The sequence below is a fragment of the Scyliorhinus canicula genome, chromosome 4 (genome assembly GCF_902713615.1).
Source record: "Scyliorhinus canicula chromosome 4, sScyCan1.1, whole genome shotgun sequence".
NCBI lineage: Eukaryota > Metazoa > Chordata > Chondrichthyes > Carcharhiniformes > Scyliorhinidae > Scyliorhinus > Scyliorhinus canicula.
The window spans coordinates 195,595,601-195,612,454 of record NC_052149.1 but is presented as its reverse complement, the minus strand read 5'-3'; the positions used below and the strand labels follow the sequence as shown (position 1 = coordinate 195,612,454).

Below are 16,854 nucleotides of genomic sequence, written 5' to 3'. Positions count from 1 at the left end.
CTTGCAGTTATGTCCTGGAACGAAGACAATTGACCTCCAACCACCACAAGCATCTTCCTTTGTGCCAGGGGCAACTCCAGCCAGGTCAGCTCCAATGAGGGTTTTCTTCCTGATTCCCAGTGACTCCAGTTTTTCTGGGGCTGCTTAATGTCACGCTCAATGAAATGCTGCCTTGATATCAAGGGCAATCACTCACCTCACCTCTAGAATCCAACCCTTTTTTTCTTTTGTTTGTGTTTGAGCCAAGGCTGCAATGTGGTCAGGAGCCAGATGGCCCTGCTGGAATCCAAGCTGAGCATCAATGAGCAGGTTATTGCTAAGCAAGGGCCGCTAAATAGCACTGTTGATGCCACCTTTCATCACTTTAATGGTAATCGAGAGGAGATCAATGGGGTGGTAATTGGTTGGGTTTGTCCTGCTTTTCATGCACAAGACATACCTGGGTAATTTTCCACATTGCTGGGTAAATGCCAATGTTGCTGGTGTCCCATATATTCATTCCATTGGATAATACAGCCTGAATGTTTGCGTAGATAGAGCTGTCCAAAACACAACTTGTGCACTTCAGATCTGATAGGACAAGGTCTAAACTTCAGCATTCTTTGGAGAGGTAGGGTATCCTTTTGGATTGTTACCCTTTTGGGAAAAGTTTCAGGACAACTTTGGGAGAGGTAAGATGCTCTTTGGAAGAGGTCAGGTGCCATTTGGGATTGTTAAAAGTACACAAGAATGGTTGAAAAAAGCACATTATAAGCCACTGTTGCTATATTTATCTGATTATAAATACAGCGGTCAATATGGTCACCTTCCTTAATCCTAATTATGTTTGCTCTAGAGTCGCCAGGTATCTTTCGATAACGCCACAAGGTTCAAACCCGAATACTGATCAAAGAGCCAAAGATCAAAGAGTTATTAGTTCGAAGTCAATACTATTTATTTACACACACAGTAATATCTACTCATGCACAAAATACCACAAACTAAACTATCTCTAACGCTAACGCCTATACTGAGAGTAGGTCTTACGAGGAAAGGTTGAGGGTGCTCGGCCTTTTCTCATTAGAACGGAGAAGGATGAGGGGCGACTTGATCGAGGTTTATAAGATGATCAGGGGAATAGATAGAGTAGTCCGTCAGAGACTTTTTCCCCGGGTGGAACAAACCATTACAAGGGGACATAAATTTAAGGTGAATGGTGGAAGATATAGGGGGGATGTCAGAGGTAGGTTCTTTACCCAGAGAGTAGTGGGGGCATGGAATGCACTGCCTGTGGAAGTAATTGAGTCGGAAACATTAGGGACCTTCAAGCGGCTGTTGGATAGGTACATGGATTACGGTAGAATGATGGGGTGTGGATTAATTTGTTCTTCATCTGGGACAAAAGTTTGGCACAACATCGTGGGCCGAAGGGCTTGTTCTGTGCTGTATTTTTCTCTGTTTTCTCTGTTCTATTAACTTCGGGTGCCCACTCGGTCAGAGGAATAATGACCGTTGTTCGGATCTCAGGCTGTTGGGTTCGAAGATGTAACAGGAGGACAGCTAAGGTCGTCCGTCTGATGGTGAGCGTTGACCTTGGAGTTACTTGCTTCTGGTGCAGCTGGTGGACGGGTCTCTCCGCTTCGAGAGCTGTATCCAAGAAAGCGATTCTCTCTCTTGGGGGCTTCTTCTTATACCTGAAGGGGCTTCGCAAGCTTTTGGGCGGGCCTTGAACTTGGCCCTAATTAATTGGGCCGTATCTTGATCACTCGTATTGATCTTGACCAATAAAGGGGTGGGTGCCCTAATGGCTGGGCATGTCTTAGGTGGTTGTTGGCCTTGCTTTGTTTGTGTCTTTTCTGGCGCCGGGGTGTCTGCAATAGTATCGGTTACTTGAGTGTCATTCCTTTGTTCCCGGAAATGGGCCAACAATATGTTAATTGACCTACAGTTTCAGTCTCGTCTGGGAGTTGCCTTCTCAATACGCATACAGGCTCTGTGCCTGATTGCTTTCCTAACATTGTACATATTTCCCTACAGTCATTGCGATCATCCATTTTGTACTCTGGAAGTGGTCATCCCAGATGGCTACACTCCCTCCTTGTGATCCTCAACGCGATCAAATTACTGCATCTTCTTCATTCTCCTCCTAAGTTGGGCACCCATAAATAAGGACAGGCCCTACACTACACTGTCCTATGAATGGAAACTTTTACCTAAATTACTTTATGTACATACATCATTATAAAAATTCTACAGGACGCTATGACATTCAGGCATGCATTACAAAATAAAAAACTGGAACCTCTAACTATCCTTAACTAATCTATCCTTACTCAATCACAAGAATTTACAACATTTTAAACTATGCAATAGCAGCAACACAGGTCTCTCTGGCTTGGCAGTCAAGCAGAGTTTTACATTTCTTTTATTAGAACAATAAACACACAAAAACGGATGCACTTTAATTCACTTAAAGGGGTTGGGGGGGTTTGTTGAAGTCCGAAAATAGGGGATCTGAATGTGTATATCGGAGTGCGGGAGGCTTTCCTCTGCCATTTCTTGAGTCTTAGGGTCTGAATGACACTGCAGAGTATCGCAAGTACTAATAGTGATTCCACAACGTAGGATAGGGAATACCAAGTTATGAACTTGTCACACCAGGTCGGTGTATTGGTTACTGTCTCGGGGTACTGTGTATGGCAGGTGTGGGAAACATTCATGATCAGGGGGGTAGCGTCCGCGCGCAACTGGAGGGATCCCTTTAAGATCCAACTCTAGAGCATGACGGTTGTCTTCATCTTTTCTTCTTTCTTTCTTCCTCTTGAGGCTTCAAGCCAGTTTTTAATATATAAAGTTTGGTGAAATTAACTTTACTCACTGTTACTGAAATGTAATTCAGACTGCAACGCCTTGCGCTCACATGTGTAGTGTTAAAATGGAAATCGGGAGGCTGCTGCCTGAAGTGCACAGGTATTCCTAAAGCTTCACTATCATGGTATCTTGTTGAAAGACTATGCATTGAAATACATAATTGGGTGTGAGGTTGCAGTACTCGTGTGATATATACCCAGTAAACTCACCAGAAAAGATTAGGGTCTGTTTGTTCAATACAAGTACGTTTTTGATGGTGTGGTTAATCATAATTACTGCCAGGCAACAATTCTGGCACTGAATATGAGCATTTGGAAGTGTGAAGTCTGATCTTTCAGATTTTAATTATAAACAAAGGTTTTTTGAAAATCTAAAAATTAAATAAACATTTTAAACTTTTATCCCTCTTAATCCCCTTTTTACTTATTTTGCTTGCTGTACCTGATTTGACATTGAATTAATTATTCTGGGGATGACTTCCTGGTTCAGGAACCATTCTTTGGTTGGATTGGTTAAAGATATCCACAGTTGCCCTGTTCATACAGATTCTGCCCAGAGGTTATTGCATCAAAATAGCTCTCTAATTACAGTAGGTTCTACTGCAAAGTAGCATAGAAAGTCAAGTCGGTGAAAGTAATGCATGTCTGGGGCCATTTGTTCACCACTAAGAGAAAATCAAGCCCATCCTGTTTCCCACCATCTCAATTTGGGTATTCTTCGTGTTACATTGCAAGTTTTCTTCCTAATAGGGAGATGAATTTTATTTTTGTGCCAGATTTTAATTTAGCTGTTTCTGATGGTGGCAACCGCAGACTGAACTAACAGGATTATCAGGAGAATCCAGATTTTGTTTCAAAATCTTCATAGCAGCTTTAATCGTTCTACAGCTGGCACAAGCATTCAATAAACCTAGTGTAAATATACAGTTTGCAAAGTGAGAATTATTTGAGTGGAGAGAGCCTCATGTCAACTGTTCAAAATACTACTGTGATTACTCTGTGCTGAAGAATTTGATATTTAATGAGCTGGGAACAGTAACATTACAAACATGGCAAGAGAAGTTTCTAAGTTTATGGTTTTTCTGTAGCGTAACCGATTTTGATGAGCTCGATCTATAGCCATCTCTTAATTAAATGAATAAGAATGAAATAAGGCATACTTGTAGACAGTATGAAATAGGTGGTGGTAGTAGCTATTACATTTTGCACACAGAGCCTGGGAGTAGCTTTGTATAATGATTAAAGGGAATGCTTACTAAAATAATAATTGGATTCTAGTGAGCAATTTATCGCTCTTTAGGAAACCAAAAACATGCAGAATTTGTTTTTATACAGCTCAAAGGACACTTGTTTTTAAAAACATTGAGGTGAAATTCTTCAAGGTGGACATGAGAGAAATACCTTTCTGTTCCTTTAAAAATAATTCATTATCCAGCTCTTCGTAATATGCTGCAAAGCATCCAACTCCGTAGTGGTGTACTTCTGAATTCCTGGTGTCTTGGGATACACAGATTACTCGAGCTCTCTGCCTGCTTACCTCGGCTATCATAGAACAGTACAGCACAGAACAGGTCCTTCGGCCCTCGATGTTGTGCCGAGCAATGATCACCCTACTCAAACCCACATATCCACCCGATACCCGTAACCCAACAACCCCCCCCCCCCCCCAACCTTACTTTTTAGGACACTAAGTGCAATTTAGCATGGCTAATCCACCTAACCCGCACATCTTTGGACTGTGGGAGGAAACCGGAGCACCCAGAGGAAACCCACGCACACACGGGGAGGACGTGCAGACTCCGCACAGACAGTGACCCAGCCGGGAATCGAACCTGGGACCCTGGAGCTGTGAAGCATTTATGCTAACCACCATGCTACCGTGCTGCCCACTATCATCAGATTTTAATTTATCATCGAGTATTCCTTAATTTCTTTTCTTGCTCATATACCTACTTAGCTTCCCTTTAATTTAACTATGTAATTCAACTTTACTACTTTATATGGTAGTAAGTTTCACATTCAAACTTTAAGAGGTTTCTCCTGAGTTCTGGATTCCCTCAAAGTGAGCACATTTTCCCTACATCTATCCTATCAAACCCCTGCATAATTTTTAAGATCTCTACTCGATCATTTTTGGCTACCTTTGAAGAGAGAAAAGAACCTCCATCTATTTAGTTTTTTGTGATACTTACAACCTCTCAGTTTTGGTGTCACCCTTGTAAATATTTTTTTCATCTTTTTCATCTGCCCCTGCATCTTTTTTGTAATATGCAAATATGGTCTAACCAAGATTGATTGATATAGTCTTATCTAGTCTCTGTAGCCAGTTCTTTGACAGCCTGGTGGAATTTGTCTGTTTTCAGTTCAGAAAAAAACTAAAGGTTTCTTATTAGGGGCTTGCAAAGCTAAAGCTTCTTGATTCACAAAAGGAAATAGAAGTTAAAATGAAGCAGAAATTGGAGGTTAATGACAAATATCAGCTGCAGAATACAATTGAAAACCATGCAGAATGCAGAGCACAGGGATAACACCACTGCATATGGTGACAGGACGGTTACTAGTTGTTTTATAATTTGCTTAATTAATTTCAAGAGAAGAAGGATGGAATTGCCAGGCTGTGATGCAAAACACATTTCCCATCTCTTGCTCAGTGGATTTTGTGTAGCTAGGAGACAAATACTATGGCAGGGAGGGCACTTCATTGGAGAAATTAAAAGTTGAAGTCATGGGAAAGTTGGGTATGGATTTGGGAGGCAACACCATGTACTAGAGAAAAGGGAGATTGTAGGTGAAACAGTAGCTTGCAGGGACAGAAGGGTCAAGGGGCAGATTTTCTAAGTGGGGGCAGAAGAACCATTTTAAAACATTATCTAACATTTGATGCCATGAAGGGAAGTTTTGAGGTCAGCTAGATAAGAATGGGATCAAGAGATTAGGAGGTACACTTCATAGATGGAAAAGACATGAGGGTAAATGGGAGAAAGACTTGGGTCAGGGCTGTGAGTAAACCTGGGAGGTTTAGCTTGGTGGGAAGGAAAGGAAGTTAAATGAACGACTTCAGTTTTATACAAATTCTTTCTACTTGTTGGAAGGGGGAAGTGGAGGGGAGAGGTTCTGAAGAGATGATTGGTAATGAAATAAAGACGTTGGGTGTTAACTTTGTTTTCCAGAATGATCTTAAAAGAGTGGCCAGTTTTGGCAGAGAAGAACAAGGCTCAATAGTGCTAGTTGTGGCAATGGATGACTAAACCTGATGTAAACTGAAAATGCTCAAGTCCAGACCTTTGGAGTTGAGAAAACAAAGATTTGGACTACCCAAGCAGTGTAGAGTGAAATGGGAGAGAGTAAAGGTTTTGTTGGGGCCAAGAGTTTTGAGGGTTGAGGTGAGAGTGTGGATGGGGAACATGACAGTTGGAGAAGTGTCATGGTGAAGAAAGGGTCAGAAAGTGCGCAATTTAAAGTTTAAATATGTAGTTGTAAATGACTTAGAGTTTTCCTCCGGGAAGATGCAGAATCTCGTGATTTGGACTTGGATGTGGGTGATGATAGATACAATAAATATTTCGGAGATGGCCTTGTCTATGAGTAACAAAGAAAATTTATAGAATTAACAACAGATTTTTACTTTTGTGCTGGTGTTTGGCCCTTGTTTCTTAGTTTGTTTCTCTCTTATACATCTCAAAAATCCAATGGACACATTTCAAAGAAACTTGGTATACAATTAAGAAAAAACCCAAGGAAGAATTGATCAGTTTTTGGTGAAGATGCTCTTCCAGATCCTGGAATTTTTAAAAAGATCCGTTAACATTGGGAGAGAGGGCAAATTAACTTTTTAAGAATATTATGGGTTGTTTTAGAATGTTGTAGATTGCCTCTGCTGCTGTGCTGAAATGTGCCACAGTGAGCAGACTTTCCAGAGTTAAGCTGTTGGATGTGAATTGTCTTGAAGCCCCCTCAGTGAGATGGAATCTATTAATAAAACAATTTAATTTTCAACTTTGTAGTTACAAAGCATCAACCAGGCAGGAAACCTCCTCAGGGAAGAGCTGCTTAATGTAATGGCGTTGAGTTAATGCAGTGCAGTGGAGGTTTGCGCAGTACCAAGTGTCCTATTTTCTTATATAAAGCCATACTGATGTAGCCTGCATGAAGTAGCAATATATTTTCTGTAAATATTGATATATATTCTGTGATCCATTCCATTTTTTCTTGCCTTCCTATGATATTTGGATAATTGCCTGAGAAGTTTGAAAATCTTGACTATAATAAATTTACAGCTGCTATAGGATAATCCTGTTCTGGCGATGCCTTTCATTTAAAGACAGCTTTCAAGAATCAGTCGGAAAATAAACTTGAACTAGATTAAAGGCACAGTACAAACATAATGGAATGTCAGAGAAATGAAATGTATAGTCTTTAAGATCAGTTGATAATTTGGTAAAAGAGAATTAACAATAGATCTTAGCACAGATTAATTGGTGCCAGGGGTCCAAGGTAGAGAGCTTAATACACTGAAATCAGGAAAATGATGCAAAGCATGGGCTTCCTTGAACGGTACTTGTCACAGTTACTGGAAACTCTGAAAAGGGATTTGCAAAATGAAAAGTCTGAAGTTTCATTAGTTTTGCAAAGTGAATTGTAATGCTGCCAGCAAATTCCCAGTATTGGTTTGGTGAAACTTGCACAAGACTTTGTGTTTAAACATTAAAGTTTGGAGTGGTCCTTTCAGAGAACTAAATTGTATCAGTGCGAGATAAGTCGTCCTTGGCACGTGATGCTAATTTAACAGAAAGTAATTTAAATTGAAACACTAAGTTTTATTTTTTTTTTGTTTGACAAATCTGACTATTTCGATGTGAACTGAAAAACTTTTTCTTTCTTCCAGCACGGATCTGAAATTTGAAGGAAGCTCATCAACAGCCTCCACTTCTACTGCCACCTCGGGGCCACCTGCCAAAGTCTGTCTGGTTTGCTCAGATGAAGCATCTGGATGTCATTATGGTGTTCTAACATGTGGCAGTTGCAAAGTTTTCTTTAAGAGAGCTGTGGAAGGTAAGAACATAGAACATTACAGCGCAGTACAAGCCCTTCGGCCCTCGATGTTACGCCGACCTGTGAAACCAATCTAAAGCCCATCTACACTATTCCAAAAGTGGGTCCTTTTCTAGTATGTCCATACACTTCAAATATTTGCTCTTGCCCATCTTATTTACTTTCACTTGTTCAAAAAGAAGACTGAATACAAATCCATGCTGACTGGCTCTATACAAGTAAAGACGCTGCAGCAAAAACAATAATTAAAAGCAGGACAAGATTTTTCAGTACTTTTTAATGTGTAAAATGTCAGACACAGCACATTGTCTATTTTTTGAGCTCCAGCAACAGACTTCACATAATATGGCTACCAGCAGTGTCACTGGCCTTTAATGCCACAAACTTAATCCTTTGTCATCCAGCAGCAGCTCTGGCCAAAAGCACTATTTTGTCACCAGCAGCAATCACAGCTTGCATTAGTTATGTTATGTAGATGCAGTAAAATGTCTTGAGGTGATCCACTGTAGTGTTACAAAACAAAATTTGACTTTGAGGCACAGTAGGAGATAGTAAGGCAAATGGTCAGAAGCTTGGCAAAAGTGGTAGCTTTAAGCAGGGCAGAGAGGTTTAGTGTGGAAATTACGGATCTTAAGGCTCCAAGGCATGACTGCCTATTTTTAAAAATATTCATTCACGGAATGTACGTATCGCTGGCACATTTAGGATTTATTGTCCATTCCCAATCATCTTTGAGTACATTCTCGCAAACCATCTCCTTAGATGACTGTAATCCGTGTGGTAATGGTACTCCCACAGTGCAAAAAGAGTTTCCAGCATTTTGATCCAACAATAATGAAGCAGCAGCGATACGTTTCCAAGTCTGATGCTGTCTGACTTGGAGGAAAGTTTGCAGTGCACGGGCCTCCAACCTATGGCCTTCTAGTTGGGAGAGGTCACCGGTTTGAAAGGTGCTGTAGAAGAAGTCTTGGTGACCTCCTGCAGTGCATCTTTGCATGCCACAGCCACTGTGCGGCAATGATGGAGGACATGATTGTTTATGGTGATGGATGACTGCTAATGAGGCACCTTCTTTGGTTGTGTGTTAAGAGTTTCACTCATCCAGGTACGTGGAGAGATTTCCATCAGAATCATAATTTATGCCTTGTACATGGTGGGGAGGCTTTGAGGAGTCACTTGCTGCAGATTACACTGTCTTTGGCCTGCTCTTGTGTCCAAAGTATTTGTGCCTGGTCGAGGAAAGTTGGTGGTCAGTGGTTAATCCCCCAGGATGTTGATGGTAGGTTATTTGATGATGGTAATGCTGTTGAATGGAAAGAATAAGTGGTTTGACTCTCTTTATGGAGATGATCATCTTCCAGCACTTGTATAGTGCAGATGTTATTTGGCAACAACCCAGGCCAGAACATTGTCAGGATTTGCTGAGTGTAGGCACTACTTCATTACTTGACGAATTGCAGGTGCATAATAATCAGCAAACATCTCTACTTCTGACTTCAAAATTGAGGAAAGGTTATTTATGAAGCAACTGACAAGATTGGCTCTAGGGTCTTCCCCTGAGGAATTGCTACCTGGTACTAAGATAATTCCCTCCATCAATCACAACCATCTTGCTTTGTGCTAGGTATGGTTCTAGCCAGTGGAGAGTTTTCCCCTAATTTCCCTTGACTTGTATTTTACTAGTGATTTGTGATTCTGCATTCAGTCACATGCTACTTTGATGTTCAAGGCAGCCATTCTCACATTGCCTTTGGAATTAAACTTTTGTCCATGTTTGAACCGTTACTCAAAAGAGGAGTAGAGCTGAGTGGTATTGGCTGAATTATAAATGAGCATCGATGACAGATTATTGATGAGCGAGTGAAGCTGGATAATGACCACTTAACACACTTTGCTGATAAGACCATAAGACATAGGAGTGGAAGTAAGGCCATTCAGCCCATCGAGTCCACTCCGCCATTCAATCATGGCTGATGGGCATTTCAACTCCACCTACCAGCATTCTCCCCGTAGCCCTTAATTCCTCGCGACATCAAGAATTTATCTATCTCTGCCTTGAAGCCATTTAGCGTCCCGGCCTCCACTGCACTCCGCGGCAATGAATTCCACAGGCCCACCACTCTCTGGCTGAAGAAATGTCTCCGCATTTCTGTTCTGAATTTACCCCCTCTAATTCTAAGGCTGTGCCCACGGGTCCTCGTCTCCTCGCCTAACGGACACAGTTTCTTTGCGTCCACCCTTTCTAAGCCATGCATTATCTTGTAAGTTTCTATTAGATCTCCCCTTAACCTTCTAAACTCCAATGAATACAATCCCAGTATCCTCAGCCGTTCATCATATGTTAGACCCGCCATTCCAGGGATCATCCGTGTGAATCTCCGCTGGACACGCTCAGTGCCAGTATGTCCTTCCTGAGATGTGGGGCCCAAAACTGGACACAGTACTCCAAATGGGGCCTAACCAGAGCCTTATGAAGGCTCAGTAGCACATCGCTGCTTTTATATTCCAACCCTCTTGAGATAAATGACAACATTGCATTCGCTTTCTTAATCACAGATTCAACCTGCATGTTTACCTTTAGGGAATCCTCGACTAGCACTCCCAGATCCCTTTGTACTTTGGCATTATGAATTTTCTCACCGTTTAGAAAGTAGTCTATGCTTGGATTCTTTTTTCCAAAGTGCAAGACCTCACATTTTCTCACGTTGAATTGCATCAGCCATTTCCTGCACCACTCTCCCAAACTGTCTAGATCCTTCTGCAGCCTCCCCACTTCCTCAGCACTACCTGCCTGACCACCTAACTTTGTATCATCAGCAAACTTCGCTAGAATGCCCCCAGTCCCTTCATCCAGATCATTAATATATATGGTGAACAGCTGCGGCCCCAACACTGAACCCTGTGGGACACCGCTGGTCACCGGCTGCCATTCCGAAAAAGAACCTTTTATCCCAACTCTCTGCCTTCTGTCAGACAGCCAATCCTCAACCCATGCCAGTAGCTCACCTCGAACACCATGGACCCTCGCCTTACTCAGCAGCCTCCTGTGTGGCACCTTATCAAAGGCCTTTTGGAAATCCAGATAGACCACATCCACTGGGTTTCCCTGGTCTAACCTACTTGTCACCTCCTCAAAGAATTCTAACAGGTTCGTCAGGCACGACCTCCCCTTACTAAATCCATGTTGACTTGTTCTAATCCGACCCTGCTCTTCCAAGAATTTAGAAATCTCATCCTTAACAATCGATTCTAGAATTTTACCAACAACCGAGGTTAGGCTAATTGGCCTATAATTTTCCATCTTTTGTCTTGATCCTTTCTTGAACAAGGGGGTTACAACAGCGATCTTCCAATCGTTCGGGACTTTCCCTGACTCCAGTGATTTTTGAAAGATCTCAACCAACGCTTCCGCTATTTCATCAGCCACCTCCCTCAGAACTCTAGGGTGTAGCCCATCGGGGCCAGGAGATTTGTCAATTTTAAGACCTTTTAGCTTTTTTAGCACCATCTCTTTTGTAATGGCAACCATACTCAACTCAGCCCCCTGACCCTCTATAATTTTTGGGATATTACCCATGTCTTCCACTGTGAAGACAGACGCAAAGTACTTATTAAGTTCTCCAGCCATTTCCTCGTCTCCCATCACTAGCCTTCCGGAATCAGTTTGAATTGGCCCAATGTCTACTTTGGCCTGTCGTTTGTTTCTTATGCATTGAAAGAAACTTTTACTATCATTTCTTATATTACTGGCTAGCCTGCCTTCATATTTGATCCTCTCCTTCCTTATTTGTCTCTTTGTTAACCTCTGTTTGTTTTTGTAGCCTTCCCAATCTTCTGATTTCCCAGTGCTTTTGGCCACTTTATAGGATCTCTCTTTTTCTTTGATACATTTCCTGACCTCCTTTGTCAGCCATGGCTGTCTAATCCCTCCCCGGATAATCTTTCTTTTCTTGGGGATGAACCTCTGTACAGTGTCCTCAATTATGCATACAAACTCCTGCCATTTTTGCTCTGCTGTCCTCCCCACTAGGGTCTGCTTCCAGTCGATTTTCGCCAGTTCCTCTCTCATGCCCTCGTAATTACCTTTATTTAACTGTAACACCATTACATCCGATTTTGCCTTCTCTCTTTCAAACTGCAGACTGAACTCAACCATATTATGATCACTGCTTCCTAAGTGTTCCCTTACTTTAAGTTCTTTTATAAAGTCTGGTTCATTACATAGCACTAGGTCCAGAATAGCCTGCTCCCTTGTGGGCTCCATGACAAGCTGTTCCAAAAAGCCATCTTGTAAGCATTCCATGAATTCCTTTTCTTTGGATCCACTGGCTACGTTATTTACCCAATCCACCTGCATATTGAAGTCCCCCATGATCACCGTGACCTTGCCTTTCTGACATGCCTTTTCTATTTCCCGGTACATGTTGCGCCCCTGGTCCTGACCACTGTTAGGAGGTCTGTACATAACTCCCATTATGGTTTTTTTGCCTTTATGGTTCCTCAATTCTACCCACACAGACTCCACATCATCCGACCCTATGTCGTTTAGTGCCATAGATTTAATTTTGTTCTTAACTAACAAGGCAACCCCACCCCCTCGGCCCACCTCCCTGTCTTTTCGATAGGTTGTATATCCTTGGATGTTTAACTGCCAGTCCTGAACCCCCTGCAGCCATGTCTCTGTGATGCCTACCACATCATAATCATTCACGATGATCTGTGCCATTAGTTCGTCTACTTTGTTACATGATTGAGAGTACCAGATACAGGGGCTGGTTTAGCTCACTCAGCTAAATCGCTGGCTTTTAAAGCAGACCAAGCAGGCCAGCAGCACAGTTCGATTCCCGTACCAGCCTCCCCGGACAGGCGCCGGAATGTGGCGACTAGGGGCTTTTCACAGTAACTTCATTGAAGCCTACTCGTGACAATAAGCGATTTTCATTTTCATTTCCGACTGATGAGACAGTAATTTGTGCTCCTTCAATGTTGGCCTCTGATGCATCTGTAACTTTTTTGTCTTCACTAAAGATTTGTAGTACTGCCACATCCTGTTGTTAATGGTGAAGTTTCCATGAACACTTCAATGACAGAGCCCAGCACAAGTAGAAAACACCACTAGGTTGAATGTTTGCAGCCATCTTCAGCCAGAAATCCCAAGTGGATGATTGAACTTGACCTCCCCCTGAGATCTCGACCATCATAATTGTCTTCAGACAATTCAATTGGTTCCAGATAAAACCAAGAAACTGCAGATGGCACAAAAGACAGCAATAACTATGGATCCCAGTAACATTTCTGCTGCGGTGCTGAAGATTTGTGCTCCTGAATTAAACCTTTGTCTCTGGTCAGAGTTGAGGCAGAGCTGTCTGTTGTGAGTGTACATGTAGAACTTGAAATTGTGTTTGTATGTAATGTTGCTACGGGCAACTTCTGTCATTACTTGTGTATGGCTAGATGGTATGAGACACTGATTGAATTTTGTTCTTTATCTGTCATCCCAGATGTCCACTTTATTTCATATTTAACTAGTCAGTGAAGTATGAATGTTAGTAAAGCCTGGATTCTGACTGGTGTTCAGTAGTAAGAGATGAACACGCAATGGTGCCAGAACAAAATTACATCGCCGCACCGTTTCAAATCACAAAACTGGCTCTTCACTTGATGATTTATGAATTACATTGAGTCTACACTACAGAAACAGGCCGTTTGACTGAGCTAGTCTGTACCAACATTTCTGTTCCACACATACCTGATCCCTGCCCTCTTCTTCTTCTAGTCCTAGCAGCATGTTGTTTTATTCCTATGTCTGTTGTGCTTATCTACTCTCCCTCTAAATGCATCTGTGCTACATCTCCCAACTACTCATTATGATAGCATATTCTTATCTCTCTTTTTGGGTAAACCGTTTTCTGCTGAATTCTTTATATGAAGACCAACTCTATCATAGAATAATGAATGTTAAACTCCTTGACTCTGAAGAGAAAATACTGATAAAAGTAGGCGTATACATCAGTACAATACTGAGGGAATTTCAAGAATCCCTACAGTGCAGAAGAAGGCCACTTGACCCATCGAATTTGCACCGACCCTTTGAAAGACCATCCTACCTCGGCCCAATCCCCCGCCCTATCCACCTAACCTGCACATCTTTGGGCTGTGGGAGGAAACCAGAGCACCCAGAGGAATCCCACGCAAACATTGGGAAAATGTGCAAACTCCACACACTCACCCGAGGTCGGAATCAAACCCAGGTCCCTCGCGCTGTGAAGCAGCAGTGCTAACCACTGTGCCACCGTGCCGCACCATTGTCAGAAGTGCAATTTTTCAGAAGTTCCTATGTAAAGATTCTATGGCATTATTTGAAGAAAAGCAGCGGAGTATCTTGATTGATTATTTTTCCCTCCGCTAACATCAGTAAAACATTGTCTCACTGTGATTTTTGGAACTTTGCTGTGTGAACATTTAGTGCCCCTTACCTTACTAAAGTGACTACACTTCAATAAATAACTTTTTGGTTGCAAAGAGTGACGCATGAACCCACAACATCCTGACAGGGAGGAAAGGGTACTAGACTGAACCAAAGCTCAGACTTGGGCAAAGGCACCGAATATAATCTGGGTAGGGACTTTAGTGGTGTACCACTGGTGGCAGAGCTGGACTAGTCCTAAAGATTATTGCTGCCAGACTAGGCTTGTGTCAGATGGTGATTTCAATGAAGATAGCATTTGACCTCCTCCTCACCATTGTACCTGTTGCAGACATGTTTACTCATTGGTAGAAGTGTCCTTCTGGGAGTACCAGTCCTTCTGACAGTTCTCATCTTTGGTCTTGAGACTTATTATCACAGTCTCTAATATAATAATAATAACCTTATATTATCACAAGTATGAAGTTACTGTGAAAAGCCCCTAGTCGCCACATTCCAGCGCCTATTCGGGTAAGCTCTATGAGCCCAAACATGAAGAAATTAGTCTGAACTTGAGCATTAAGTCATTATTTTTGTTGAGACAGTTTACTGTTGAATAACCACTTCATGACATGGTCTGATTTTGAGAGATCAATTCAAATTAATTCCTTTGAGTACAAATATGTCAGACTGTGGCTTGACTAATCTGTGGGACAGCTCTCCCATCTTGAGCACCAGCCCTCAAATGTTGGTGAGAACTTTGCAGAATCAACTGGGCTGTGTTTGCCTTCATATTATCCGTCATCATATTTCTTCTATTTTATTATCCTTCTTGACAACAGTTGGAATTGTTTACAACTGGGTGACTTGCTGAGCTACTTCAGAAAGCATTAAGAGTCAATCACGCTTGTGTAGTCAGGCTCAGAAAGGCTGTCAGGTTCTCTGTCCTGAAATAGTTTGTTCTTTTAAAACCATTTGGAAGTCTTTGTGGTTATTTTCCTGGTGTTCACCCACGAATTAGAGTCATAGAGGTCTACAGCAGATTAAGGCCCTTCAGCCCATCATGTCTGCACAAGTCAAAAACAACTACCAAACTATTCAAATCCCATTTTCTAGCACTTGGCCCATAGCCTCGTATGCTTTGGCACCGCAAGTACTTTTTAAAAATTTGTTCACGGGATGTGGACGTCGACGGCTGTGCCAGCACTTATTGCCCATTCCTAATTGCCCTTGAGGGGCAGTTAAGAGTTAACCACATTGTTGTGGGTCTGAAGTCACATGTAGGCCAGACCAGGAAAGGATGGCAGATTTCCTTCCTTAAAGAACAATAGTGAACCAGGTGGGTTTTTACGAAAATCAACAATTGTTTCATGGTCATCACCAGGTTTTTATTTAATTTAAATTCCACCATCCGCAGCGGCGTGACCCCAGAGCAATATTCTTGGTCTCTGGAATACTAGTCCGGTGACAATACCACTACGCCACCGCCTCCCCTAAATATTCTGAGGGTCTCTGCCTCCACCACCTTTTCAAGTAGTGAGTTCCAGACTTCCACCACCCTCTGGGTGAACAGGTTTTCCTAACATCCCCTCTAAAATCTCCTGCCCCATGCCCCTGGTCATTGATCCCTCCATCAAGGGGAAGCATTTCTTCCTGTCTCCTCTAACTATGCCTCCTCTAACTTTGGGCAGCACGGTAGCATGGTGGTTAGCATAAATGCTTCACAGCTCCAGGGTCCCAGGTTCGATTCCCGGCTGGGTCACTGTCTGTGTGGAGTCTGCACGTCCTCCCCGTGTGTGCGTGGGTTTCCTCCGGGTGCTCCGATTTCCTCCCACAGTCCAAAGATGTGCGAGTTAGGTGGATTGGCCATGCTAAATTGCCCGTAGTGTCCTAAAAAGTAAGGTTAAGGGGGGGGTTGTTGGGTTACGGGTATAGGGTGGATACGTGGGTTTGAGGAGGGTGACCATTGCTCGGCACAACATCGAGGGCCGAAGGGCCTGTTCTGTGCTGTACTGTTCTATGTTCTATGCCCCTCATAATTTTATACAAATTACTAGGTGGGATTTGAAGTTAATCCTCCATGTTCCTAGTCGAGTACTATTACTGCTAGGCTACAGTATCTTCAAAACCAACAACTTGTATTTATCTAGCGCATTTACCATAATGGAGTCAACCATGCTGCATAACGAGATATTAGAGCAAGTCACCGAATGCTTGATCAACAAAGTGCATTTATGGGGAGTTGAAAAGGAGGAAAGGGGTTTGATGAGGCAAAGAAGTTTAGGGAAGAAATTCCAGAGCTTGGGGCATTAACGGTTGAACGCATACCACCACTAGTGGGGCAATTAAAATCCGGCTGCTCAGGTGGCCAGAATTGGAGGAGCATAGATATCCTGGACAGTTATGGGCCTGGAGGAGATTGCAGAGATGGGGTGAGGCAAGGCCAGAGAGGAATTTGGAAACCAGGCTGAGAATTTTAAAATGGAGGCGTGACTTAACCAGGAGCTAGGTCAGCGAGCGCAAGGATGATGGATGAATGAGACTTGG

At 42.5% G+C, this 16,854-nt stretch overlaps 1 protein-coding gene across 4 annotated transcripts in view; it reads left to right on the top strand.

The window, feature by feature from the left end:
* Positions 1–16,854, top strand: part of nr3c1 (nuclear receptor subfamily 3, group C, member 1 (glucocorticoid receptor)) — a 137,409-nt gene that overhangs the window by 56,325 nt on the left and 64,230 nt on the right. For all 4 annotated transcript variants that reach the window (XM_038795815.1, XM_038795813.1, XM_038795812.1 and 1 more), the window contains exon 3: positions 7,735–7,901. In XM_038795815.1, coding sequence (XP_038651743.1) covers positions 7,735–7,901 — 167 coding nt within the window. The remainder of the gene's footprint in view (positions 1–7,734; positions 7,902–16,854) is intronic.